The sequence below is a fragment of the Tyto alba genome, unplaced genomic scaffold (genome assembly GCF_018691265.1).
Source record: "Tyto alba isolate M040663 unplaced genomic scaffold, T.alba_DEE_v4.0 Super-Scaffold_8, whole genome shotgun sequence".
Lineage (NCBI taxonomy): Eukaryota > Metazoa > Chordata > Aves > Strigiformes > Tytonidae > Tyto > Tyto alba.
In genome coordinates this window covers 12835111-12863044 of record NW_024881329.1, presented here as the reverse complement: position 1 = coordinate 12863044, position 27934 = coordinate 12835111, and the positions used below count along the sequence as shown (strand labels likewise).

The window sequence follows — 27934 nt, the reverse complement described above, 5'->3', positions numbered from 1 at the left end:
AATATTTTACATGCTAAATATTGTTAGAAAGACTTGCCTTCTGATTTTTATATAACCCACGCATCACTCTTTCGTAGACATATATAGCAGTAGAAAACCAATACAAACAAAAAAGCTAAAAAAAAAAGCTTTACTACTCTGAACAGCACTCTGAAAAATACCAGTTGTCTTCAGAAGTAAAAAATGTAGTTAAAAGTGAAAAAGTCTGGATGTTTCAGCTGTTTCTTAAAGGAATTCAATTACAAGGGGCTGGCCCATCATTTGTACTCATCTTTTATTGTATCAATATATGACATAGTAGAGTCCAGTTAATTCCTTAATTGTTTTCCTGCACTTCCATGACAACACAGCACAATACTATGTGATAGTTTTAAATAAAGCATCTACTTAAATGTTAAATATTCTCACAAAAATGCCCAAAAAACACAACCTACATATAAATTATCTTACTTTAAACAAGAGAATAAAACTTTTGATCATGTTTAGGTGTCCAGCTCCAGTGAAATTAATTGCATCTATACTTACTTACATAATAATTTGTTTAAGATACTTAAACAACTTGTCCTGGTTTGGGCTGAAATAGAGTTAATATTCCTTTTCAGGGACTAGATGAGTGCTGTGTTTTGGATTTAGCTTTGGGTTTGGGATGGGAAGAATGCTGATAGCACACTGATGTTTTCAGCTGCTACCGAGACTTCAAGGACTCTCCGACTCCCCATGTCCTGCCCGTGTGCAAGGGCACAGGGAGCAGGGAGGGAGCACGGACAGAGCACCTGACCCAAACTGGCCAGTGAAATATTCCATATCATGGAACATCATGCTCCCTATAGAGAGGAGGGGTGGTTGGGAAGGAGTTCTCTCTCTCTCACTCTCTCTCTCTCTCTCTCTCTCTCTCTCTCTCTCTCTCTCTCTCTCTCTCTCTCTCTCTCTCTCTCTCTCTCTCTCTCTCTCGCTTCTCTCTCTCTCTCTCTCTCTCTCTCTCTCTCTCTCTCTCTCTCTCTCTCTCTCTCTCTCTCTCTCTCTCTCTCTCTCTCTCTCTCTCTCTCTCTCTCGCTTCTCTCTCTCTCTCTCTCTCTCTCTCTCTCTCTCTCTCTCTCTCTCTCTCTCTCTCTCGCTTCCGGGATTGCAATTGTGGGATCTTGGTATCTCGGGGTCGCTGGCCGGGAACGGGCTGGGGATTGGTCAGCGGGTGGTGAGCAATTACTCTGTACATTGCCTGCTTATATATTTCTTTTTGGTTTTTTTTTCCCTATCATCATAATTGTTCTCGTTTTATTGCCATTATTAAACTGTTCCTATCTCAGTCTATGAATCTCCCTTCACTCCTCTACTTCCCTCCCCCATTCCCAGGTGGGAAGGGGGAAGGGAGGGTGACCAGCTGCAGTGGTTGGTTGCCAACCAGGCCCAAACCACGACAAACTGATGCAACCCAGTTTCTTATGAGTCCTATGCCTCCCATTCTGGGTCAACAGCCTCAGGTCTTCTCCGTGACTTCACTGCCTGTCTCCACATATCCCAGACTTCCATGATAATTTCCCCACACTTGCCTGTCACTTATCTACTTTTGTTTTGCCATCAGAAGGGGAAAAAAGCAGCAAATCCTATGGTGAGTTTGAACTATATGCTGATTTACCAGCCAGTAGCTGACAAAAGCAAAAAACAACATTTGAGTTCAGTCTATTTTGCCCTGCTCTCTCTCCTCTACATACCCACTCAATTTTTTAACAGATCTTGAACTAACTTAATTTTGATACCTCTAGTGATGAAAGATTATCAGATTGGCTTGAGATTGATCAACAGTTTCAAAAGTCATTACAACCAGAGAGAGTATGATTAGGTAAGACTAACCTGAAGAGAACATTGTGGTTAGTGAAACTGGATAGATTAAAATTAAAAAAGAAACTGAGACACAAAGATTATAATACCAAACTAGGCTAGATAATCCTGCAGTGATATCATTTCATAGTTTATGCATTTTGCAGCCCATAAACACCAAACTGTTATATTAAACAGCCTATTTTATTTTACTTTGACAGGACTGCTGAACGTGCATAGAAAAGAACAAATGCTTCACCTCCAATATTGCTTCACCAGCTTCAGAGATATTTCCTTAACATATATGGTTAATTTTATATTGAACAACTAATTACAGATAATTATACTATTGGAATCAAATGCTCATAATCTACCAAATAACTCTGAGTTTAAACTATGTTATGAGCTGTCTTCAGGCACCAATCCTATAATGAGTTAAAATGGAAAAAACTATATGCAACATTCAAAAACTTGGGGCAGAAAGGATAAAAATGGATATTGTAAATGTATCCAATCCGTAAGAGGATATTAACCATTTGTTGTAAAAGCACAGATGTAGTAACCAATCTCCAAGACATCACCGCATCTTTTACAATTTTCTTTTTAACTTCCCCCCCCTTCACAACAACAGCACTTGTTCATATATCAGCCTCAATTAGTGGCTGAAGGGAATGCGATGTGGGTCATTCCAAGTTTCATGCAGGCTGATTACAAGCCAAAACCAAGAAAGTCACTCACACAATCCTACTGAAACCTTTGCCTGGGAGGTAAATTCTAATTTTAAAAGGGATTACGTAAATTAGCTCACACTTGATACATCTCATCTATAATTCATTGACTTAAGTGAAATACAGTTACTCACACTGGTGCTGCAGAAGTTAGCACTGCATTGACAGAGGAAGTTGGATTGTTCCAAGGCTCATACATGTACTGACCAAGTGGAAAGACAAAGTCATTCCCTTTTGACAACTATTGACACTCGTTACAAATCTGACCTCACCTACAAAATTGCAGAGGAGCAAAATACTAACTGTCTATTCTGTAGATACATTGATGACTAGGATAAACAAAAATCACACTAATGCACAGGTCTTAAGTAGTTTTGCAGATTTGATGTTTTTCTCACCTACCCAGAAAGTCTCTTGCTTCTTTACTGCACGTGTTAAGCTTTAAATAAAGTCTCCATGTTTATTGTCCAGCCTCGATTCTCCCACAGCCTTCCTGCACTGGCACTTAATGGGAATATGCCAAGAACAACACTCCCACTTCTTCCCACCGACGTCTGTACAGCCTGGCTGCTGCTCTATTTAAATAGTTCAAAGGGTATGAAAAAGCTGCTTTAACTGTAACACGTTGCATAAAAATATCGTCAAAAGAAGTATCCTACACATTTAATGGTATAGTGTGAACTGAGTTTGTTCAGACTAATATTTAGGGATTTTGCTAACTAGGATTGACTGAGATTACAAAACCTGAAGTTTACATTGCCAACCTAAATTTTTACAAGAGGAAACGTCTTGACACCATTAAAAGTCTGTATCCTGAGCTTATTTTTTTTCATTAAGAGAATGTTTTTCCTTCCCCTTTAGGACACGTATTTTCTAGAAAGAAACTACCGTCTTACTCCGCACATAGGGTCGGGACAACCTGTAGGTGAGGCGAGCAGGGGGCGGGATGGCCCCCGCTGCGCCCGCGGCTTTCTCCCCAGCCACACGCTGCCGCAGCCGCCGGGCCGGGGGAACCGCCGACGAGCGTCGGCCGAACGCCGGGCCGATCCCCCGGGGCCACGGGGCCGGAGCTAAACTCTGCCTCCGGGGCGGGCTGGGCAGGCTGCAGCGGGGGAAGGCGGACGGTGCGCCTCGGCTCTTCCCGCAGCTGGAGGTGGAGCCCCTGAGGGGAGAGGCGGCGTCGGGCGGCCCAGACTGCCGCGCTACGAGCGACGGAGGGAGGGCAAGGAGGACCCCGGCGTCTTCTCGCATCTGGAGGCGGGATCCCTGAGGGGAAAATGGGGGTGAAAAGATGTTCCCGCTCGCCCCGGGCCGGGAAGGAGCGCTGGAGGGCGGCCGGAGCCGCTACTTACTGAGCCCAGCAGCGGCCTCGCAGCTCCGGAGCGCCGCCGGTCACCATGGAGACGGCGTCGGGCCTCGACTGCGGCTCCGCTTCCTGCCGGTGCCATCGTCACTGCTGCCCGGGCGGAAACAGGCAGAGGCGGCCCCACGCGCCCCTCTGCCCCTCTCGCCGCGCTACAGGCGCAAAGCGCCACGCGGCGGCGTTGTTTCCTGCCGGACGAGTTATGTGGGGGGGCACCGGGCGACCCCGTTGCCGGGCCGGAGGTGCGGGTAGGTGGGTGTCTGCGGCTGCCGCGGGGCCGCGGGCGGGCAACGGCCGGGGGACGGGGACGGGGATGGGGGGGGGGGGGGTCGGTCGGTCGGTCCTTGCGCCCCAGCCCCCGCGCTGAGGCGGCGGCAAGCCTCCGGCGGCCTCCCCGGCCTCCGCGCAGCCGGCTTTGTGGGGCGGTGAGCGGTGGAGGGGAAGCGCGGCCCCGGGCGGCCTTTGCCTTTTCGCGTGTGTTTAAAACACCTCGTGGGTTCCACAGGGAGGAAGGTGTGGGGCGGGAGGAGTGTGCGTGGTGCTTCCCCAGGGGAAGAGCGGGGAGCACCCTGCAGTCGGCTCTGCCGAGTCTGTAAAACATACTTTTCTTCCCCCATGGAAAAAGGGCTTATTCTGAAGAATGACGGTAGTCACCAAAAACTGGATTTAGTGCTGAAATGGAAAAAAAAAAATAAAAAAATCCTTTCTTTCTGTCTTTCTTTCTGACTTTCTTCAATAAAAAGCCCAGAATTGTAGAACTTGAAATTACAAAGCAGGTCTCATTTCTTGTCAGAAAGTTAATGATAAATAAGCTGCTATAAGTTTGGGATTTCAGTGCATTTAGGAATCTGCTCGAAGCTCAAACAATGCTGTACTGTTACTGGCATTTGATCCTCCTGTTTATTTGTTTTGTTCTGGATCATTAGCTTGATGATAGATGACCAATAATGAAAAGCACCCAACTAACATCATGAGTCTCAGTGAGGTTTTACTTAGTGGCCTGTGCTAACTTTATATGGTTTTGTTCATTTTTGTTTGTTTATTTTTATATGCTCTTTTCCTTTAATATTGAAAGAGCTAAGCCTTCTTACCCAGCAGCCTGAAGGAGGGTCCATAAGGTGAATATTGAGGAGTGAAACCTGAACCGTAGCTTTTTGTCTTCTTGCATGTATCTCATACCAGAATTGATGAAGTCTCACACTTTATGTACTTCATTTTTCATATATTAAGTACATTATTGCTTCAAAATAAAAAGTGTATATATAACCTGGGTAGATTCAAAATAGTTCAGACAGTTAAAATGCAAAATGATTTTAAAGGAGTATGGACAGCTAAAACATGATATACTAAGGAACTGGGACAAGAAACACAACATAAATCACTTCACATATGACAATCTGTGGGATGGAATGGCCATGTGAATTAGGCTGTTTTTTTGCACTATAGATTTTACATGGGGTGTAGATGTGCTTAAGGGCTGCAGTCTTTCATGATCCTGTAGTTTGTCACATTTCCCCATTTTTGCTTTTTCTAACTGTTTCTCTTTCAAAATGTAATTATATGTATTTAATTTTCTTACACAGTGCTAAGAAAGTAATTTTGAGGCCAGTCAGACTATGGCCTTTGAAAGGATAACACAAAAGGACTGGTACAAAATCCTCGGTGCAAAGCCATCGGACAGTCTAGCAGAACTAAAACGGAAGTACCAAAAACTTGCTTTATTAGTAAGTATGTTTTTATTATTTAAGATGCGCAAAAATAAATTTAAAAACCACTAAGATAATAATTGCAGATTTTGCTTTTACATTTTTTGTATAAATATGATTAATCAGAATACATTTATATTATCAGTTCACTGAGGCTGGTTTAAGTTTGAAATAAACATCTGGAGTTTGAGTTATCATTATATTTTGCAAAGAGTGGTTGTGGTATTCCAGTTCCAAAATACTGATAAGTCTCCTAGCTTTGCTAAACATCCATGAATGAACTAAGCCAAATACTTGTTCATCAGGTGCTGGATAATCAAGTGCACAAGTCAAAAAAGGTCACTGTTCATAGCACATAGTCATAAAATTTGCTAATTGATAGGTGTGGTATTTCCTATTGTGTGTGCGGTTACAGTATACTGAATGCAGCCCTTGAATATATAAGAGCTAGATGCAAAGAACAAAAGTTCTTCCTGATAGTCTGCAGTAATGGAATAGAAAATGTATAGGGGGAAAATATGTTAATATAAATTTTTTTAAAAGTTTTGGATGCATTTTTGTAGATTCATGGTTTTGGTCATGCATTAAGACTTGATGTTCTGTGAATTCTATTTAATTTTTCCTGTACTCCTGGTATACATGTACAAGAATCTTGGAGCTCTATCAGATTACTTCTTACAATTCTGAATTCTTCTGCTTTACTTCTTGCCCTGAATTCAGGCTTTTTGCTCAAAAGATGCTTTGGCCTGCCTTTCTGAGGAAAATGGAATGTATTTTTTTTATACTCTTGACCATTTTCAACCAGATTTGATAAGCAAATAGAATTCCCAAGGTAACTAAATTCCTAAATTTCTTGAGAAGTGTCAACCTGGTAGAGAAGAAGGTGAGCAGAACTCAGTTTTTATATATTCCCTTAGATAACTGCCAGCTAGACTGTCAGTACTGGCAGGGCATTAGAGAGCACATACATGGCTAGTCTTGCTTGGTTTGAGGTGTCAGAATGAAAGTGATAATAAGTTAGGATTTTTAAGTGAGGTAAAGAGAATATCAGTCCATGGGAGACTGAGTTTTGTTAGAGTTGAAATAAATTCATGGGTGGGGTTTTTTTGTTTTGTGGGTTTTTTTTTGTTGGTGTCTTTTTTATTTCTAGCCCCTGTGAAAACTGTTTTAAAGGTCATTTCAGCAGTATGTTCCAAATCTACATGTTTTGATACTCTTTAGTTGCATTCACTGAGCAATCCTGCAGTACATCTACTTCTTGGTGCTCCCTGCTGACTTATTTCTTTGTCTGAAACTGATCTGTGTACTTAGAGTATGATGTTTCAACACTTTACAAGATGTTTGTATGCAGGTATAGGCCATTAATCCTTTGATCCTACTTGTTAAACATTAGAAGAATCAATGTAGAAGAGCACTTTGGAAACCAACCTTCTTAGTTGTGCTCTTAATAGAAATAGTTGATTTCTTGGACCTTCTGATGTTTTTGTTTTACTGAATTAACTGGTAAAATGTACATAAAATATTAATAATGATCTACTTGTCCTTAATGAAAACAATAGAGGACTGCAGTGTAAAATACCTCTTCTGTTCAGATAAGGGGCTAATTTAGACTGAATACAGTAATGCAATTAATATATTTCTTTCACTATGAATCTACGTATAATAATGGAATTAAAGTCAGATGTAAAGTATTGTTTGCCACAGAACTGAAACTATGTAGTGCCTTTCCTGTATAAATATTTTTAAATGAAATTGACCTTTTGTGTTATAGCGCTGTACTTTTATGCAATTATTTGAAGGGTATGAGTGAGACTTGTTGGAGTTTACAACTGTCTGTTTACATCTATAACTAGTTTTAGAAGATGGAAATATTATTTTAATATACAAGCTTTTCTTTAGAATCTGACTATTTCCGAACTAATTGGTTAATGCTCTTTATTTGAAAAGTCAGTGAGAAATGTTAGAGAAATTAAGTTTGTTTGGGTTTTGTTTGTTTGTTTTCCTGTTTGGCTTAGAATTCTTTTCCTATCTGTGATGGAACTGTTTTACTAAAAAGCCACACTGATGTTTACTTATAGGTGTTTTCTCGAGGCAGATCTGCTGCTTGTCTGTTGTTGTTACCATATGTCCTGTCTCTATTAATCTTTCTATTTTAGCTGAGATGTTACAGACTCAACTTGTTCATCCACTTACTAATACAGCATCTAGCATAGACAGTCTAAAGTATATAAAGGTATGGTGGTAATAAAACAGTAATTATTTTTATGTACTCTAAGAACTCATTGGCTATAGGAGTGACTGGAGACTACATACCTTCACTAAAAAGTGTACATAGTTACAGCATGAAAATCATTGCCATAGATGTTGTTGAGTCCAACAGGTTCCATGGTTGAAAGAGTTGTTAGATGTTTATGAAAGAAAAGTCTGCCGTGGCTTGCTAAGACAAAAAATACTCTGATTCAGAAATCCATGAGCTATGGACTTCTGAATAATGGTGGAATATATAAGGGAGTTGTATGTTTGTCCTCTCTGATACTATTCCCTAGGCATCCACTGTTCATTGTTAGGAAGAGCACGGCACTGGCTGGACCGCTCACCCTGCGTGTTGTGCCCAATCCATATGAAGTAATTCCCTTGCTCCCCAAGTAAAGCTTGTACTTGGAGTTCCTGGTAGCTTCACACCTCTTACTGACAACATGTTCATTTTGGTTTTTATAAAGCTGTTGTTGAAGATAGTGGTGGTAGAATTAGTAGTGTTGGTGTGATCTACATGCAGGTGTTTCTATGTATCGTGGTAATAGTCAATATCAGAGTGACTCCAGTGTAGACGCTGGAATAGCAGGTGAGCGCAGCTGTGTATTGCCTATTAAAAGATTTCATGACCAATTATATAGTCAGTACAGAAAGTTTTCTGGATTATGTATAGCAGCAGAAGTACCTTTAAATCCAAAAGTTTATGAAGCAACTTGCATTTTGGATACCAATCGCAATTAATGTGACATTCATTCTATAATTGTGAATATTCTCATCACACATGTTCATTAGCATCAAGCATAACGGATGGTGGAATTTATTTTCTAAAATAATTCTTCTGTTAAAATAAAAATGGCAAATGTCTGAGTCCAAGCCTCCTTCAAATGATCCCCAATGCTTCATGTTGAGCATTTGCTTTTTGCCATCTGCTATTTTCTGTTTGTCAACACATGTATGCTTAGCATCTTGAATGAACAGGCAGATGTAAATTTCGAAAGCTAAGAAGAGTTGGAGATCTTGCCATATGTCATCCAAAAGATAACTATATTTCTAGTTAAATCTCAGGACTGACCTTAATAATACAAAGTGGTACACAATTAGAAGTGGTTGAACTGTAGATTTGTAAGAATTATTTCATAAGGGGAAATGAGCTTAAGACTAATTAATTTTTAAAATAGAATTTATGTTTGTCAATTCCAACAAATTGATGATGGAATACGTTAATAACACATAACAAATAAAACTGTGCATATTCACCCTACTGGAGTAAATATATTTACTTAATGTTTTACCGTATTTTGCTTTGCTGTACTTACTTTTTTCATTTGGTCAGGTCACAACATATGTTTTAAGTGAATTATTTTACTACAGATAATGTCAATTCCATCTTTAAGAATTTGATACAGAAAATAGTACAGGTTTGGCTTAAAAGTAGTAATATATTTTAATCAGGTTTATTTTTCCTTCTCACCTTCTAAGTATTTAAGTAGAAGTTTATACGATTTTCTTGCAACTTAACTAAACTTTATTTCTTTTAAATTCTTGTCTACTTATGTGACTCTCATACCTGGATCATTTTGCTACTTTATGTATTATTATGTAATAATCAATAGCAGCTGAAGATGACAGCCTTTTGGGTACAAGACTCGTGTAACACTGGCAATTCTATAAATAGCATATTTTTAAAACAGAATCAAACTTCTGTGTATGCTGGCTCATAGTCCAGTGTCTTCTGTAGCATAGAGCTTCAGCCAGTAATTCTGAAAGAAAAAAAAAAATAAGAATTAGAAATGTGTATTTTGTAACCAACATATCTCAGTGCAGGATTCCTTGATTGGCTGTTTTAAGTTCTTGCTAAAGTGCTTTCTACATACTGTGAAAGGAATTGCAACAAAGAGAATTTGAGAATTAATGTTGTCTATGTAGTAGAAGTTTGGTCTTTAATCTTCTGTCTTTAGAACATACTGATGGTTTTGAGATATTTGGGATACATATAGCCTTTTTATCCACAATTAACATACACGGGAGTTTCAACAAGATTTCTTAAATGAATAAACAGGTTTTCTACTCTAGACTTAGTTTTTCAAGGAATTCATGCAGCTTTTGGGAAAGACAGTGCTTATGTTCTGTTCTTAATGTGTGTAGAATTAACAGAGGATGAAATTAGAGTAACAAAAAGAGGATATTGCGGAAAAAATGTCACCATCTTATTGTTGACACAATTTTTACATCTCCTTTTGGTCTAGCACTCTGTGGTTAAAGAATGAGTTGCCAGATTGTTTTCAAATTTCCATGTAGCTGCTCTATATCTGAAAATGACTTTGTACAGGGAATAAAGTCACCAAACGCATAAGCTTTGTCTAGCTGAAAATCAGGTGTCTGTTCCTGTTGATGCTGATAATATTATAGGATACCTTTCAACTGGAAAAAAAATTATTGTGCAGGAAAATTATATGCTGTTGTTACAATGTGTGCCCTAATCTTAAAGAAAATCTATGTAATTTGAGCAGGGAGTATGCAGGAAGCTCTTATTTTTAATATGGTAAGGAAATAAAATGTGCCATTTAACACATAGTGTTACAAAGATTATCTTTTATCAGAAGAGGTGGTGTGTGTATAGAAATACAAACAAAGTATTAAGGTAATCACTTAATCTGTTTGAAAGAGTAGAAAAATTGGAAACAGAGCATCAGGCACAGGTGAGTGACTCTCAGCAACAATAAAAAAAGGACATTAATAGAAATTTAATTTAATGAAGCAAAATAACTTCAAGAAGAGACTGTTCCATTGATCTTGTGTAGAGGAAAGACATCTGTCTTTCTGGAGAGAAAAAAAGTCTGTTGTATCTTATCAGATTCATGTACACATCTAAATTTTGCAATCACAAGAAATGTAGAGTGTATTTATGTAACAATAAGCATCTACTTCCATCTACTGTGTTAAAGTTTTTTCTAAAATAAATTCAGTGTTGCTTCTGAAATCACTTGCCTACCGAGGAACTTCTTTTCATGCTGAATTTAAGTTGAGAAATTGAATCTTTAAAAGGTAAACACTTTGAGCTTTGTATGAGAAGTCTCATAATAATGCTTTTCATAATGAAAATTATACAGTGTGTGTATTCCTTTTTCCAATAGCTTTTGCATTTTTTTTATTTTTTGTTTGAATAGTGCCTTACTTGCTAGAGAACTTAACAGATCATCATGCTTAGCTAACTAGCTTCATCTAACTTGTAGAAAATGGGGTTTGTAATTTGGCAGTATAAACGGAACAATTTCTGTGCAGCCTGGTAGTAGCTTTGCTGAAGTTAATGTAATTGCAACAGAGAGAAAGATAAGCCACTAAGTTTAATATGAAGGACTATTGTTTTGACACTTTAGGTAGTTTTATTTTGAGCTGGTTTTTATAACTGATTTACTACTTACGACTTCAATAAAATACAAGGGGGCATATTTTCAATCTGGGACTTAAAAAATTGGCTATTAGCTTATGTAGTATATAATGAACCACAGTGTTACAGAAGTCACCAGTTCAAACAGCTTGATTAGCCAGCTCATGATCATGCTGATGTTCCTGCTGCTGCTTTAGCTATGAGAGCTTTTGTTCAATACATCCACCTGTTTGTTTTTTTTTGTGGTGGTGGTTGTTTTGTTTTTCTTGCACCAGAAGAGGTCATTATGATAATTCAGTAGTAAGCCTGAAGAACAGATATTTACCCTGGCAACAATCATGTTGCAGTAACGGGAGCTTTTATCAATCTGTATAGTGTCATGAATTTGTTGCACGTGTCAAGATGGTACTTAAAAGCCAAATGTTCTGGAGATGTGTGATGCTGCCACGTGCAGTGATACAGACTGCTGAAGCTCCTGTTCTCTCCATCGGAATTGTGTGAAGATGTAATGCTGGTGGCAGTTGGTCCTTGGGCCTTCCATGCTCTCATTAGGGTAACTGGCCAATGAAAGCATGTGTTTTACATAATTAGGCAGCTGGCTAATCAAATGAAATGCAGTGATTAACCGATTAGTGCTCTGATTGGTCAGCAACCAGCCAGAAGGCATACTCAGGCCACGTCCTATACAAGAACAGGCTGAGAAAGGTATCCTGACTTGCAGAAGATCCGGATGGGGGGAAGAGAAAAAGGATTTACTAAGGTGTGATAGTAGGAAAAGGGGCATATGACAGTATTGGTATCTAGTCTACAATGCTTCCTTATTAGAGGTGGGTGCCTACCATATCTCCGTTTATATGGAGTGATGTCTCACTTTTCATTAATTTCTAATGTGTAATTTTTTTATATTGTTTTTTAATGATGTAAGTGAATTCTAACAAGTGGATGGTGCGAACATCCATATAACAAAGTTCTTTTTAATTTTACCCATAGCATCCCAGAATAAGCCAGCAAGCAAGTAATATATTGTTTATCCAGGTAGTTCAGCCACTTGTGAAAGTAATGTTAGTTTGGAAAATTATTTTTAAATTTAGTCTGTTTACTTACTGGGTTACTGTCTGTAGTTTATTTGTTATGATGAGCAGCTTCTGATACTTCATCTTCTGTAGTTTTAAGGTACATACATAAGAACAAAATGGGCATCAGGCAATTGAAATGTGAGATTCAGCTACTGTGTACTTGGCCTTTAATGTCATTTATACTCTGCAAAGGAATTTGATGCCTCTCAAACATTTTGTGCACTAGTTATAAGGTATTAATTGTAAGAATATATTAAAAATAGAATCTACAATGCCTTATGCAGACTTCTTGTGAAAAGTATTCTGTATTTATATTTGCTGCGTCCTGAGGTAGTATAAAATTAAAATTATGATTTAAAATAAAATCTTAAGTACTGGCTTATTAAATTCCGTAAAGATGTTTCTATACTTAATATTTGCAAGTGGTCTTTCAGCACTTTTGACAACACATTGAAGTAGTTTTATATTGTGTGGTGTGCTTTTTATTTCTAAGGTGGGATGTCTAAAATAAAAATCATGTAGCAAAAGATAAAAATTAAAGCACAAAGAGTGAGCCTACAAAGACTGGCATAATATTTTCACATAAGTGAATGTTCTGATATTCTGACATTTGAGCAGCCACAGTCGAGAGTACCTCGAGTTGTTCAATGTTTTCAAATCAGACTTTTTATTTAATTGCTTACTCCTGAAATGTTAAGCACTGGCACAATTATTTAAAGAAGCTATAATCCCAGAGCATGAGTTTGAAGGATCATAAATATTAAGGGTAGAATCGATCATCTTGCAGTAGCTGTGGTTGTATAACAGTCTCTTATTTCTGTTAGTGAAAGTGACCACATTTGTGTGGAATCTGAAATATCTATTAGATTTTTAAAATATTGTAGTATGGTGTCAGAACCAGTAAAACTTAGTGTTTGGGGACTTGTGTATTTTAATTTTTAGATTTAAATAAATTATCCATGTGTAATTTTGCCGTATGTTTAAAATACATAATGTAATTATTATGGATTTGTTAAAGTGACATCTTCTTACGTTTTTTTTTATAGAGTCAGAACTTCACCATCTGAATGACATAACTGCCCCACCCTCCATCTTTTCCTTGCCTCAGTGCATCATGAATGTTTTCGTATCCCCCATTGACCCCACATGCTCTGCAGATGTGAGGTCAATTGAACTGATTTAATGCAGAAGCAAATTCTTATACCTGAAAGACTGTCTTGTAGGACTTATGGTAGATAACTTGTATTATTACAGTAATCAAGTTCATTTCTTTTGTAGTCTGCCAGTCATTTGGGTAAACTCTCTGTCATTTAATTTTCAGTGTGTTAAAAGTAACACTTTAAGGCTTAAAAGTCAACAGTCAGATGTCTCAAAAACTTGACCCTTTGTTGTTATTCCCAATAAAGTGAAAAATCAGTCTATGTTGCTTGGTTTTATGACCTAAGAATGTCCATGGTCAAAGAAGATAAAGATGACTGAGTTTTCTGAGCAACATCTTAGGTATATATTTTTATTTTCTTGACATACCATTAAATAGTAATTTATCAGGTGTTTGAGGAGAGGCTGAACAAGAGTTCTTCTAAGAGGTATTTATCTTCTGTCAGAGCATACCAGCAATCCAGTATTAGTTCCTCCTGCTGCAGAAGAGCAATGCAAAGTGCGGGCTTGGTAGGATTCTCTCAGTATAACTATGGTTTCTGTTAACATTGCTATTGAAACTTAAGTAATGAAAACCTTGGATTATTCCTCTACAGTTGCTGATCTGCCTTAAGTTATGACTTTACCTTGTCATCTCCATCTCTTGACTGTCCCTTCCTAAAATGGGGAAGTTCTGTAGAGGCCAAGACCATCTGTACAGAGTGCTTATTAAATATCAATGTCAAAAAACTCAGTAATAAATTCTGTTAAGTGAGCAGAATATTCTATCATGTGATTTTCTGGAGTCATCTCAAAGTATGTCCTTTTAGTAGCTATGAGGACACACTGTCAAAGTTGTTTCCTCACTGCAAATGCAGAAACATGCCAACCACAACCAACCTCATTAGAAGTTAAATTTATACCAAACTCTAGTGATCAATCCAGATATGAATTTAAACCATCAGTGGGAGTGAATCCAATCCAAACTAGATGCAAAGTTTATGTGATTCTGTGGATTCTGTTTGTAATTGTTTTGTCATCATGGCTATGAAATTTTGAAATAACTGAATGCTGATGTGGTTTTTGTTTTGTTTTTTGTTTTTTTGTTTTTTTTTTTTCTGTTGCTGTGTGGTTTTTTTTGTTTTTTTTTTTTGTTTTTTTAATACTGGTGTGTTATCCGTGAAATGGAGTCTTTGTGCTGTAGTCCTAGCATACTTCATAGCCTCTGACTTCAGGGGTTGAAACTTCCAAAGATGCATTAGGTTTACTTGGAATTGCCTAAGATAGGAAGGTACTGTCTGTAGCACAGGCTGCGGTGCTTCTGTTTCTTTTTGGATACAGTGTAACATGTTTATTAATGTATCTCTTAAGCTGACTCATAAAGGGCAGGGGATTTCTTCATGGGTTTTGCACCCAACTGTTTTCTAAACTGAGTTCTAAATTCTGTTAATATTTAGCTTTTCATGTCCATTTTAAAAGTTTTGACTAGGGCCTAATCTATTATTTTGAGATCATGAATGGTTTTAAATACTGAAGAGATTCTATATTGCTTCTAGACATAGGAAAAGCTGAAAGAAATCTTTTCAAGAAAACAAAACCAAAACCACCTGCTGCTTTTGAAGTGATATGCAAGTGCTACAGTTATGGTTGCTAACAAATAATTTTTTAGTAATAGTCTTCTATTCTTCAAGGCCTGCTTTCCACAATGACTTCTGGAGATGAAGTGCCTTGGGGACTTTGATTATTTTGCATTATGCTTAAGTATAATCTCTTAAAGTGGTCCATCTGCTTTTAGGTATTCCAAATTAATTTGAAAATGAATGGTATTCTTTGGTTTGGAACACTGTTTTAGTGACAATCATGTGAGGGTAGGATGGGACAACACAGAAACCAGTGCTTTGTGCTCAGCGGTTCTTAGGAAGTTGTGGGCTATCAGAGTGGTTGACTTTCTCAGCCTGCAGGAAGGTATTTGTCTTGCAAGTCACGGTGCCAGCTGAAGCCGACTGCCCCTAACTGCCTGTCCCTGCCCTTATGCCAGATGTTACTCAGCTAGGAAATAGCATCCTGTGGGTTTTCCTTCACTACTGTACATGTCAGCTGGAAAAGTTCATGCCCATTTTTTCAGTAGTTTAAGCAACCCTGGTTGGTTGGTTACTTTGTTGTGGTTTGTTTACTTGGTTGTTTGTTGTTTTGTTTTATAATACAATACAGGTATCCGGGGTTTGCTTTCACATGAAAAGTAGCATTTGCCTAAACTAGTTTCCTAACCATTTGTTTATCTGGCATTATTGTACAACATGGGCCACATTAACTTGTGCCTAAACAGAACATTGTTTAATGTGACATTTAACAGTGTAAATTGTGAGCACAGGAGCCAGAAATTTAAAAGGAGCTTTTAAAAATTCCTTTTATATTTTATTTTTACCTTTATATTCCTTTAAGTTTTAAAATGTTTCATTTATTTCCTTCTTTCCTTTGCTATTTTTTTTTTTTGGGGGGGGGGGGGTGTTAACACTTTATCTTTTCCTGCTGTACAGAGTTGATTCCAAAAGGCTTTTTTAAGTAGCTTTTGAGGCTCCTGGGTGACTCTTCTTAGGAAAATAAGGAGCCATGGAAGCAGAAGAAGATAAAAGAGAAGCTGTTTCTGAAGATGTACCTTTCGGTAACCGTAGGTTCTGTTTTCTCTCTCTATTTTCATACTTTCATTAGCCAAGTTAATTTTTGCTTCTATTTATACAAAAGCAGTTGGGTTTCTTTTTTTGTCACTAGAAAGTGAAACTTTTATGTTTCATTTCAGCATTAAGTTTGTTCAAGAGCTGAAAAAGATGAGAAGTGTGAATATTTAATAAGGAACCTATGTAAGGTAACTACTTGCTGTTTTGTTGGACTCTTCTTAGTCTAACGGGGTGAGATCTTTCCAGGGACTGGGGAGCAGGGGGTAAAAGGGCTGAGGTGGTTACTTAGGTTTCTGTAAAATGGGCTGGTTATTGCTGCTGCAGAAATGTAGTCCATTTCCTTTGCCAGTTATCTTTCTCATCTTGAGAAAGTTTTCAAACAAGAATCTGCAATTACTTCTTTTTGCAGGGGAAGCTGAAGTGCTTGAAAGTAGCAGATTCATGGAGTGTTACCTTGAACAAAGTGGAGAACTGCTGTCAGTAGTTAAGACCAGTAAGAGAGTGTAAGGTTAAAATAGTAGTATCATGATACTACAGTACTATGATGAAAGCAGTTGAATTAGAAAAGGATTCTGGTCATATGTTATAAAATCTTTAGACTTTAATAATTTACTGTTGTATATTGCTGTGTACATTTAATCTTAACTTTTTTTTCAATTCTGGCTGTTTTTAAAAGAAAGCAAGTTGGGCTATCTGTGGGTGTTTTCTTTAAAAATTATTCATTGGGTGATGCCTAACTGAAATGTTACAAAAAATTTCTTTTTCCTCCTATGTGATGTCTTGATGATGATTTCCTGCAAATAACCGCGAGTGACAGCAAATATTCCTTTATACTAACAGTTATAGCAGCAATAACAGTATTATCAAATATTTCTATTCTGATGGTTCTTATTTGTCTCAAGTGAAGTTGGAGGTCTGCTGTACTAGATGTTGTGTGTAGCAGTGGTTATCTCTGGCCTGAAGGTATGGAAAAGATTAATAATGTGTGTAAAACAAGCAGTTGAATATTGTGCGGGAAGCTCAAATTGATACTTGCATAACAATTTCTGATTATGACAGATTATAAGGAGGAAAAAGGGACAAGAATAGGCAGAGTTTTCACTGGCTAGTTTATCACTGAATTATGTTAGAAAAATGTCATAGAATGGACAAGGTGTAAGAGATTAGAAGGAAAATGAAACTGTTGTTCTTCATTTGGGGAAAAATGAAAGACATTTCCTATGAATAAGAATCATCCTGGAGATGGACAGTGGAGGCTGGAATCAGTGTCAGAGCAGATAACAAGATCAGGTAGGAGGAAGATAAAGTTGTTGAAAAGCTTAAAGATTGTTTGTGTTTGGGAAAAAAAAGAAGAGATGAGATGGATTGAAGTAATGAATCAAGAAGATAAATTCCTTGCTCTTTTGTCCAGCTGTCTTTGGATAGACAACCTTTGAGGAAGTTTAAATCTCTATATGAAAAGATTGAATGTCGCAAGGAACTCTTCACTTTCTGTTTCTCCTCTTTGCAAGTGAGAAAAGCAGGCTACTTCCATGTTCCCTGCTAACTTCTGCCAACTGAGTGAACATGTTGAAAAGATTGATTGTGGGCTAGGAAGGCAAGTTTAAGACCTGGAATCAATCTTTTCATGGAAGTGAACAAGTTTCACATTTCAGAGAGAGTGTTTTGCAAAATCACTGAAATAAGAAAAGCACCTTCAAAATAATTCATTTCTGTGCTGTTTTAACATAAGACCACACCTCCTTTTTTGTTTTTGTTTCCCTTCTCCCCCCTCTCCCCCCCATCCTCTCCCCTTTCCAAATACTTGCTGTTTGAAGCTTTTCAATACTGAATTGTGCTAGTTACTTAACAGGGGATAGTTTACAAAAATGTAAACGAGTGTGGCACCTGATCCTAGTGAATGTACTCACTTCTTTGTGAATATCCTAATGAAATGCATGTATTACATTCCTGATATTTTTGCAGATGAAATGAGTCCCATATTTAGCCCAGAGAACATACATCTTGCCTGTAATGAGTCTGTGTACAAGAAAGGATATGATCACATCAGTTCAATTTAGAAAGCCTGAAGAAGAGGAAATGTGAAGCAGATATTTAAAAACAGTAATAAACTTTTACATTTGCTTTGGTCTCAGTTTTTCATCACGCTAGTGAGTATAAACAATGAAATGTTTTTGATGTAACCTTATAGTAAGCATTAGGTGGCAGTAGTGTGTTGTACTTGGCAGCTGCTTTGTCATTTGTTTTTTTTATCTTCTGCAATCTTTAGTGCAGTGTAATAAATGGATAAAACATGTATTTTATTTCTTACAGTTTTTATAAAATTCTGATTTATGATCTGACTGTGTGTGACTAAGGGCACCTGTTGTTTGGACCGTTGTATACATAGGTAGGGTTAGCATACTGTAGTTTCTGCACAATATTCATGATTTATTTTCTGATACACAGTATCTAACAGCAATAATATTAACTGCAAATAATCTGAGAAATATGCTGTTAACAGTTAAATAAGTTTAGTTGTGCAGCCTTTACTTTTCCATAAGCTGTCACCATTTCTAAATTTAATATAGCCTGTTAGGTGAAGTATGGTGTTTTGCTTGTGTTTACTCTTTTTTTCTTAGATAAAACACAAACTTAGGCTGAAGAGAATGTTGGTAGGAACATAATTAACCTATCAGCATAGTGGTGTTATTGTCACTCCAGACCTTAGACAAGTGCTGTTACCTTGTGACCCTTTTGAAGGTTTTGTTTCCCCCTTCATCCTTGTTTGTCACAGGTAAAGGATCTCAAGTAGTTTGGAACTGGTGTTGCATTGTATTAATTGGGCAGGATGATCAATTAATAGAAGAAGAGCAAGAAAGTGTTGACAGAACATGCTATGTAATTAGTACCTGATGAACCATGTAGGCCACAGAGCCCAGAGTGTAATGTTGCTTCAGGGGGGCTCCTGTACAAGACCTTTAAATGTGAAATAGGCCTGTAGAAAAGCTAAAAAGGAGTATTTCAGCATAGTTCCAATGAAGGAAATCTTCATTGCTGAAAAATTTAATTTTCCACTGTAAACTTCTGTAAAGCTGGGGATACCTAATACTTGATAGAAGGAGCACATATCAAAGAATTAAGCCTGTGTTTTGTACAAGTCTTGCTCTTAAAAATCGTGTAGCCTTTTGTTCATGTAGGTCTCTTTTATGTAAGAGGTGATCTAGAAATTATAGAAATAGATGAAATCACTTTTTTTAAATAAAGCGATGTAGTTTTCCTTGCTGCTTGTGATAAAAGGGCAAGCAAAATCATTCAAAGTTAAGAGTAGGTAGCACCACAACACTTTAAGGTTCCACCCTAACTGGTTTTCTATTACATGCTAGTTTGTAATACTTTTTCAGTTGGAAATTAAGTAATTTTGCAGTGAGAAGCTAAACTTTGAGTTTACCAAAGTAGTACTGCGAGAATTATTTAGTTTTTGGAAGTTAGGTTTCTTCCTCATTCATTTGTATAAATATACTAGTAAGCAATTCATACCATTCATTCAGAAATCCTCCCTCCTCACATGATAGGAGAAGTTTAATGTTTACATGTTTAAAACTTAACATTTTTTCAAAATTAATTCATTTTCTCCTGCAGTTTAAGCTGCTTTATTTTACTGAAATAAACCACTTCCTGTTTTAGAATACTTTTTTAGAATACTTTTTCTTGAATAAATCACTTAAATCTTTGTAAAATACTTAAGTGTTTTTTTTCATCCTGCCGTATATCAGCTGGTGGAGTTGGAAAATGGCTTCTTTCTGTGACCTTTCAGTGAGTGCCACAGGGTGGGAGCCAAGTGCATGTTTGTCACCTTTTTTCTTGACCAGCACAGGTGGCTAAAACATGTGTTGCTCTTAAATTTAGTTATCCTCAAATTCCAGTTTGGTAAACTATTTTACAATTCAGTCTGTGTTCTGACTTAAATCCATCACAGAATGGATTCTGCAAGAAGAGTTCAGCCCTAAAGCATAACAGCTAGTCTGCATAGATTCGAATCTGTATATCATGGCCATAACCAGAGTAAAAGATCCTTTGGAGTCAGTGTGGTTGATTGCTCAAAAACAGCTGTTATATACATGGTGTAGGTAATACCAAATATGTGTGTTTATTATATACTGATAGGGATTTGTGGCTTAAAGCATTCAGTGTGATAATGTACATAAAATTAACAAAAGTATTAACTTTAAATGTAATTATTTTGATCCTGGAGTGTTGTAAATATAATATATGGTTCCTTTTTTGTGCTGTGTTCAGCAGGGAGACTGTTCAGCTTTTATATTTTGGTGCTCAACTGATTTGGAACTTTCAATAGATGCTGCATAAATTTATTAAAAATATTGCTACAAGCCTCATAATGACATAGTATAGGACTGGAAATGTGCAGTTTTGCAGGGGTGTGGAGCGGTGAGGGGAACTCACTCTCCTATGCTGTGTTAAGCTTAGCTATAGTATTTCAGATACACAAGTTTGATATCTTTGATAGTTCTAAGCATAAATTTATTGACCCCTGAGCCCAGCAGAATCAGAATGCCTAGTTTTGTGATAATGATCATGAGGTCTGGGGCCTTGACCAGCCATACTTTAAATTGCCTGATGACAGAGATTTCAGGAGGAGTACCCTTTGTCAAAAACCTGAAGTCAGTATGAACTTTGCAATGGAGGCAAGATTTTTTCCACTAGCTGTCACACTAGTGTCTCATGTTCACAGTCTGTGGTAAGAGACTTTCAGATAGGCACTTCTGGATCAAAGCAACAAAACTCTTCTACTTCCAAATGTCATTTTAGAAAGAGGAGGGATGCTGCACTAAGCTTCGCTGTCCAAACTTGATTCCAAATGTATGGGAATATGAAGACTCTGCACTGGCTTTTTGTGGAGAGAGAGAAAAAAATTGAATACAAGTACAGAGAATGTCAGCCTTCCATATTACTTTGATTTTTGAAATAGTTTGGAAGCATTGTTGGTGTCTTAGATATTTATAGACCTAGTTTAAACACTGTTGTCATGTGGCCAGATTAAGGAATCTTGTTTTAAGAATTGTAATTTTTTTCTAATAAAAGTGTTTATGTGGTCTGTAGATAACTAGAGAAGATAATGCAATTATACGACCCCATCCAGCTCTTGTTTAGCAGTTAATTTCTCCAGATTTCTATGAGCATTTGGTCAGATCTACACAGATTTGGTTGTTGGTTTAAATCTAGCCAAGGCTGGTGGTGTCTTAATTGCTACCACAGAGCAACCATTTGGCCTGTGTGAGATGAATGTTGTCAGGGTACCTTCTGCAAGGCAGACATTCATCCACTGGGAATGTATGAAGAAAGTTTTCATTAATTGGTCCCTTTGTTGGCATTTGTGGTAGAGCGGCCAAAAACTGAGTATGAACAGACACTCTATGTCAGGGGGTGAGATTTATTGGCAAGTCCCAGTAAAAACTGGCATTTACTACGTATATTGTAAGCAGGGGCAAAGGACTTTCCTCCTAAATGGCATTAAATCTACTCAGATTTCTTTTTTTTTTTTTTTTTTTTTTTTTTTAAAGGTAGGGAAATGTAACAAGAATTCAGACTGCAGTTAGAAATTAAATAGGAAATAGCTGGTTAATATTTTCTTCTTAATGTTGACTGTCTTGCAGCTTCTTTTTAATATGATGTGAAGTGTTAGGAGGAGCTCTGTAGTCTACAAACATATTTGCATGGACCTATGAATGCTTCTGCCAAATGAAAACACTTGACTGTTTTTGTCCTGACCTCGTTAGCCTAACCTGTAGATAATAACAATTACAGTTGATAGTGTATAAATGTTGCATAAAGCATGAAATGTTTTTAAACATAGTTTCCAATCTTGATATTTTTATGTTCATGTTAACTCCTGCAGTTTGTTCTTACTGTTTTGTTAAAAGGATACACTTCATTATATTGTAACAAACATACTGGTAATGAATCTTGCATTTTCTTGGTGCAACACATTTGTTTGATGCTAAACTTTGTATGAATCAAGACTGTGTTAGGCTTTATGTTCTGCTTGCTTAAGCCCAGTTTTGTCTTTAAAATAATTTGAAGTAATAATGTGGAATAATAAGAGTAGTTTAGATTTTTTTAACCAAATAAACTCTGTTATATTGACTCTGAGAGAAAAATCTGATTCTGAAATTTGAATATATTTCTTCTTCAATACTGAGCTTTTGATACAACTTCCCAAATAGTGATAATGGGATACTTAAAAGTGTTTGGAATCTCTGCAATTCCAGTAAGGAGTCAAAGTCTCATTCTGTTGGATTCCCGACCATGAGTCTGGCAATATTATTTGAAAATAATGGCTTGCGTTTCTCTCTTCATCCAGTTGCTTCCAATGTTTCCCCTTTCTCATTCTTTTTCTCTTCTAAGCAGCATACTACTTGCTGTCCTCCATCTAACTCTTCCAGCAGCAGAAATGGCTGTCGTTGATGTGTATGGATGTTACCTCGGACTATCTGATGCTCATCCACAGTGACTTTCACTTTTGCAACGTTAATCCAACCACCCCTTTGCATACCAGTTTTGTGACTTTTACCTCTTCTGTTCATGATTTTAATTCAGTTCTGTCATTCATAAAAAATGGTAGCTTCACCATATACAGAGTAGTGCTCTATTTGTAAAGTTTGGGTTGAATGACTCTTCCCTGACCATTACCAAGTATCTTTCACCACTGCTTAATTTTTAATATAAATACAGATCTTTTATAAGTTCCAGGAGGTATTGTAGTTGTGGTGTAGGTCATGAAAATTGTGGCTTCCTGTTACTTTTACCAGGAGGCGAGGAGGGAATCATACGTGGCTGGAAATCTTATTTCTAGCAGCATTATGCGAAACAAATACTGTCAGGCTGTAAAACTGCCGTAGCTACTACTATATGCCTAAGATGGAGAAATGGAGAAGGATGCTAAGAGATACTAAGTTAATTTTAGATGTCGATATTCTATCATTGACTCTTACTTACAGCTTAGATTGTCATTAGATGTAGTTCTTATGAGTACTTGAATGCGAGTAATCCCGTTAAAATCTTATCCTTGATTTACTCAGGAACTTAGGGCCAATGTCTAGCTTTAAATATATCCCTTACTCAAATATAGGTGCACATCCCCTATTGAAATCAGGATTTCAAGACTTGCTTAAACTTGTCAGTTTACATTAGCAATGTGATACAATGAGACAATAGACAATTTCAGTGTTAGAAATCTTTAATAAATCTGATAGTTTAGAAATTTACTATGCTGTAACTGTTGGTACTACTGACTGCTTACTGGTTACTTTGAATCATGATAGTAAGTCCAGAATAGTCTTAACTTTTTAAGTTTTTAGCTCGAATGATTTCATCATTGCTCTATGTCAGTTTTTGCACCTTAATAATGGTTTCTCCTACCAAAAAAAAAAAAAAGTCATCTAGAAGGTGTTATAATAAAAATTTGAAAGTCTGAAAATATTTCTCTGAAATTGTCTTGGGAGAGAAGGTCAAGATTTAATGCAGCCACATCTGGTTCATCCTTTTTATATTACTTTCTATTAGCTACTGAAGATTTCTCCAAATGTTTGACAGCTTTGCATGAAATATTGGAAAGTAGGAAAGAAAAGCCATAGAAAGTGAAGAGTACTCCTTATTTCAACCCTGGAAAAAATTTAGCGCTGATCTATTTCATTTTCCTCAGTCAGAAAATATACAAAGTTTACATTTTAAATAGACTTACTTAAAAGCGATGTAGTTTTAGGGGGGATAAATTCTTTACAGTTATTTGTGAAATGCATAGTAGTAAATAAAAGCACTTTTTCATAGTTATTTAAATAAAATTTGGAAGAAGTAGTAGTTTTTGTATAAGATAAAGCCTCCTGTTTTGATGTATGGAATTGGGATTGTGGTGCATCTTTGTTTTTTTAAAGTGGATACCCCCGCATACACAAGGCAAAATAACCATGGTAATGTATTAAGTAATAAATGAGAAGTAGTACTTTTTAAACCTTTTCTAAATAATCAGCCTTTTCAATTTGTCATGTAGAAAAGTAGTTATAAGTAAAAATTACTATATAAAGTGGTTTAGTTATGTATTCCATAGTTTAGCAAGATGTTACAAATTTAGTGTAAAACCTGTGCCTGTATGCTTCACCCCTCCCCTCCTAGTAATTCGTATTAAGTTGATTCTCACTGAGTGCTGTAAATTTCTTTTGAAAAATAAATTCGTGAGCACCAATAAGAAATGTACATTAACTTGATTTAACTAGGGGCTTTCTGCTTGCTAATTGGAATTTGATTAAAATCAATCAAGCCTATTACATTTACTGCAGAAAGTTAAGCAACTCGTACAAGTGTTAGGAGGATAGGGATCTTAGTGTGTCATCTCTGTGTTACTTGATTTGCTCAACCAAAGCCCAAGCAGCTATTTTAGTTTCTTACCTTGTGGTACAAGGTCTGTTGGTATGGTTATAGAGATGTAGTGCCATTACAGTTATTTACCAAATGGTCTTTCTTAAATTCCAGTGATTAATTTTGCCATTCTTAAAATGCAGAGGGGACCAAACTTATGGCGTATAAAGTAAGCAGAACTAAATGTAGTAGTTGGATGTGCTGTAATGCGTTCCAAAATCTTAAACAAACCCTGTGGGTAAAAACAATATGTGTGGCACACTGTATAAATAAAAATATCACTGTATAAATAAAATATGATGGAACTGAAGTAATTCTTGGAGTCTATACTTTTAATTATTTGGTAAATGCAACATTAACACCTTTTTTCTGAGATGGGAAAAAGTGCTCACTCACTTTTTATTCTGTAGTAAGTATCAAAGGCAATAGATTAGCATAATGGCATACAATTAATTTATCTAAGATGTTCCATGAAAAATGTCTAAGTTTTTGGATACTTATAAAACTAAGAACTGAACCTGTATCTGTGTTCAGAGTATATTTACGAGGTGATATGCTGTTCACCACTGTACCCAAATTGCTGCAAAGTACAGTCTGATGTATATTAAATATAAGACAATTCAATACAGCTGCTTTAGAAATGTATAATTATGATACTGTAATTGAAAAGGGCACAAGGTCAAGTTTGTATTAGCCTGCTTTTCTATTTCCCTGCAGCACTAAAAATTTCACCAAGTCTCCAATAGATAATGTTTAAAGTGAGTTTTTCATTTGATCTTTGGACATCAAGGTTCATGATTTTTCAAATTTTTGTTATTAATTAAAAACAAAACAAAAGGCAAAACCAAACAAACCCCCTAAAATAAAATTTTTAAAATTAACCCTTATACCAAGAGCCAGAGTCCTCAAGAAATACTATGACAGTGTGATGTTTAAGATAAACATCATGAGAGCAAGCAGTATTGCATGTGTGAGGTATTTTTTTATAGTTAACAGATGAACTAATATATTTCCATAATCAATCAGTTTATTTTTTAACATTCACAATAACTATAAAGCATCATATGCTGTAAAGTGATATAAATTCCAGACAGTCTTTAGTAATGGGAAGGTGTTAGCAAATTACTTCTGGTGGAGGTATAAAAAACAGAAACTAGATTGGGCATACATCTCTAACCTTCTTCCTTTTCCAATTCCTCTGTCAGACTCAGGAAAATAGCCTTTATTGTTTTTATAGAGTCCTGTTAACTAGTAACATGTTAGTAAAAATTATTACCGTGTTCAAAAATCAAGATGAGCTCTCAGGGAAAAGCTATTTTTATGAAATATTGCTTCTTAAGAATATTAGGCATATGCAGCCAGAAAGATTTAAATATATCCAAAGTGCGGTAATACAGCTGAAAATAGTGCTCAGGTGGCAGGTATGAATGGCACAAAGATAATTTGCACAGACTTTGAGAAGTGATATTGCAGGAGACATTGGGGGGCTCTAACGTTTTGAGCAAGAGCTTGTAACTGGATGCATAGAGGGAGAGATGAACAGTAGTTCAGTTTGAGTAGAAAACAGACTCTTCCATTTTCATTACAGAGCTTGTAGACAGTTGCAGCTGAGATTAACCCAGAAATAAGGCTGAATGGGAAAAAAGATCAGAAAAGTGCATCATATTTCACCTCCCTCAGAACAAAACCAAACCCCAGGCTCTACTGAGGCAGCTCCTCTGAAGGGTGTGCTGAAGGGGGAGGAGAACCAGAAGCAAGAATATGGTAACCAAGACTGAGAGAGAGGATATAAAAAAAAAAGTATGGTTGATTAATGTCTGAAATATTGATGGAGGACATTAGAGTACTCTCTCTAAACTTCAGCTATTAGTAGGTTGGTTGAAATTTTGGCAAGGTGTCCTCGGTGGCTGGTGGCTGAACAGGGTCTAAAACAGCTGGAGAGAGGATACCTTGTTTGTTGGCTTAGAGATGGAAGAGGAGGGTATGGGCAGTTGAATCAAGAGTGGATTTTTGGAGTCAGTGAGAACAGGTACCTAACATACGTGGGTGAAATGGAGTCACTGGGAGGTGGGCCTGTTGAGGAAAGAGGATTAGAGTAAAAGAGCAGAGGTTTTGAGGATTTTTCTTAGTGTAGATGTAGATTACTGATGTCACCGATGGTAGTAGAGGAACAAGCCCAACAGAGGAAGGAGCAAATAGTTTCAGAAAGCATGGAGACCAAAATGGATTTGTTTTTTTAATACGTAGACCCCCTACAATGTAGTTACTAGTTACATGAAACTGTAGTCTTTCAAATATAAAAATAGCATGTGCTACCACTATAAAAATTTTCAAATCTATATGAAAGAAGTTAAAAGCTAAATGATAGATCTGAAGAATAATGAATTTTCTGCATTATTAAATAAATGAACAGAATAGCTTTTTCTGCATTGTTTATTATTTTCTCAAAGTACTTCTGTGACATTTGGCACAATGTTTTTCACTCGTTACTTCCAGTATAGTCCAAAACTATTTTTCAGTCAGGCAAAGTTTTGGTGTAGCAAAGGCAAAGTGCGAGCAATTTTGTGTGAGTGCTTTCTCAACGTTTTTGGCAGGAAAGAAGCCGGTTTTTGGTGCTGTTTTGGGCACTTGTTCAGTAACATTTTCATATATCTTTAAGAAGCTGATCTGAGGAGGTGTGACTTGTGGCTAGTGCAAAAACAGAACAATATGAGCAACAGTTTTCTGTCAGTGCTATTCAAATCCAGTTGAGTTTCAGTGGTACTAAATCTGATATAATATTCCTTGGATAGGCCTTTGGGTATAAGCTTGTAGGAGAATGCTCACAGTATCATCCAAATGGAGTGAAATATACAGCAGTCGTAGAACTGTCTTAGGTATTATAATTAATCCTACAATATTGGGGGTGGGTCCAAATTTTAAATATAGCATCTGAAATATTTTAAAATAATGAAGTATCATTTTTCAGATAAAACATTCCTTTGAGGAGTAAGTGCTGGATGCATACCTCAAACGTAATTGTTAAAATAGATAACATTGCTAAAAGGAAACCACAGAAGTCTTTAATGTGATCTGACTATTTTGCCTTGTATGCTTATTAAGCATTGATTATTTTGTTTTTAGAAATGAACTTTCACAAATGTGATAAACAATCAACCACCAATGTTAAAAATGCTATTGAAATTGAAATACATCTGGAAAAGCTAACGTTTCAGAATGTATTATTTGTTTACAAATCAATTTTAAATAGCTTTTGCAGTACAACATGATGCGTGCCAACAGAACGCTGAATTTCGTGTCTACCAAATAAAGGTATAATTACTGATTATCTAATTAGCTATTTAGAATGCAGTGACTAAATGCAGTGGCCAAAGAAGTTTG

General features: G+C 36.7%; 1 protein-coding gene across 6 annotated transcripts in view; it reads left to right on the top strand.

Moving 5' to 3' along the window:
* Positions 1–4060: 4060 nt before the first annotated feature.
* DNAJC24 (DnaJ heat shock protein family (Hsp40) member C24) overlaps positions 4061–27934 on the top strand; it is a 41293-nt gene continuing 17419 nt past the window's right edge. For 3 of the 6 annotated variants that reach the window (XR_006164677.1, XR_006164676.1, XM_042785506.1), the window contains exons 1-2: positions 4061–4154; positions 5490–5630. Coding sequence is in view for 4 of the 6 variants with exons in the window: in XM_042785506.1 (XP_042641440.1) it covers positions 5523–5630 (108 nt within the window). In the remaining 2 variants the exon portion in view is untranslated. Of the gene's footprint in view, positions 4159–4342; positions 5025–5489; positions 5631–27934 lie in introns of those variants that run through there. The other 3 variants (XM_042785508.1, XM_042785509.1, XM_033006996.2) reach the window with 3 other exon arrangements.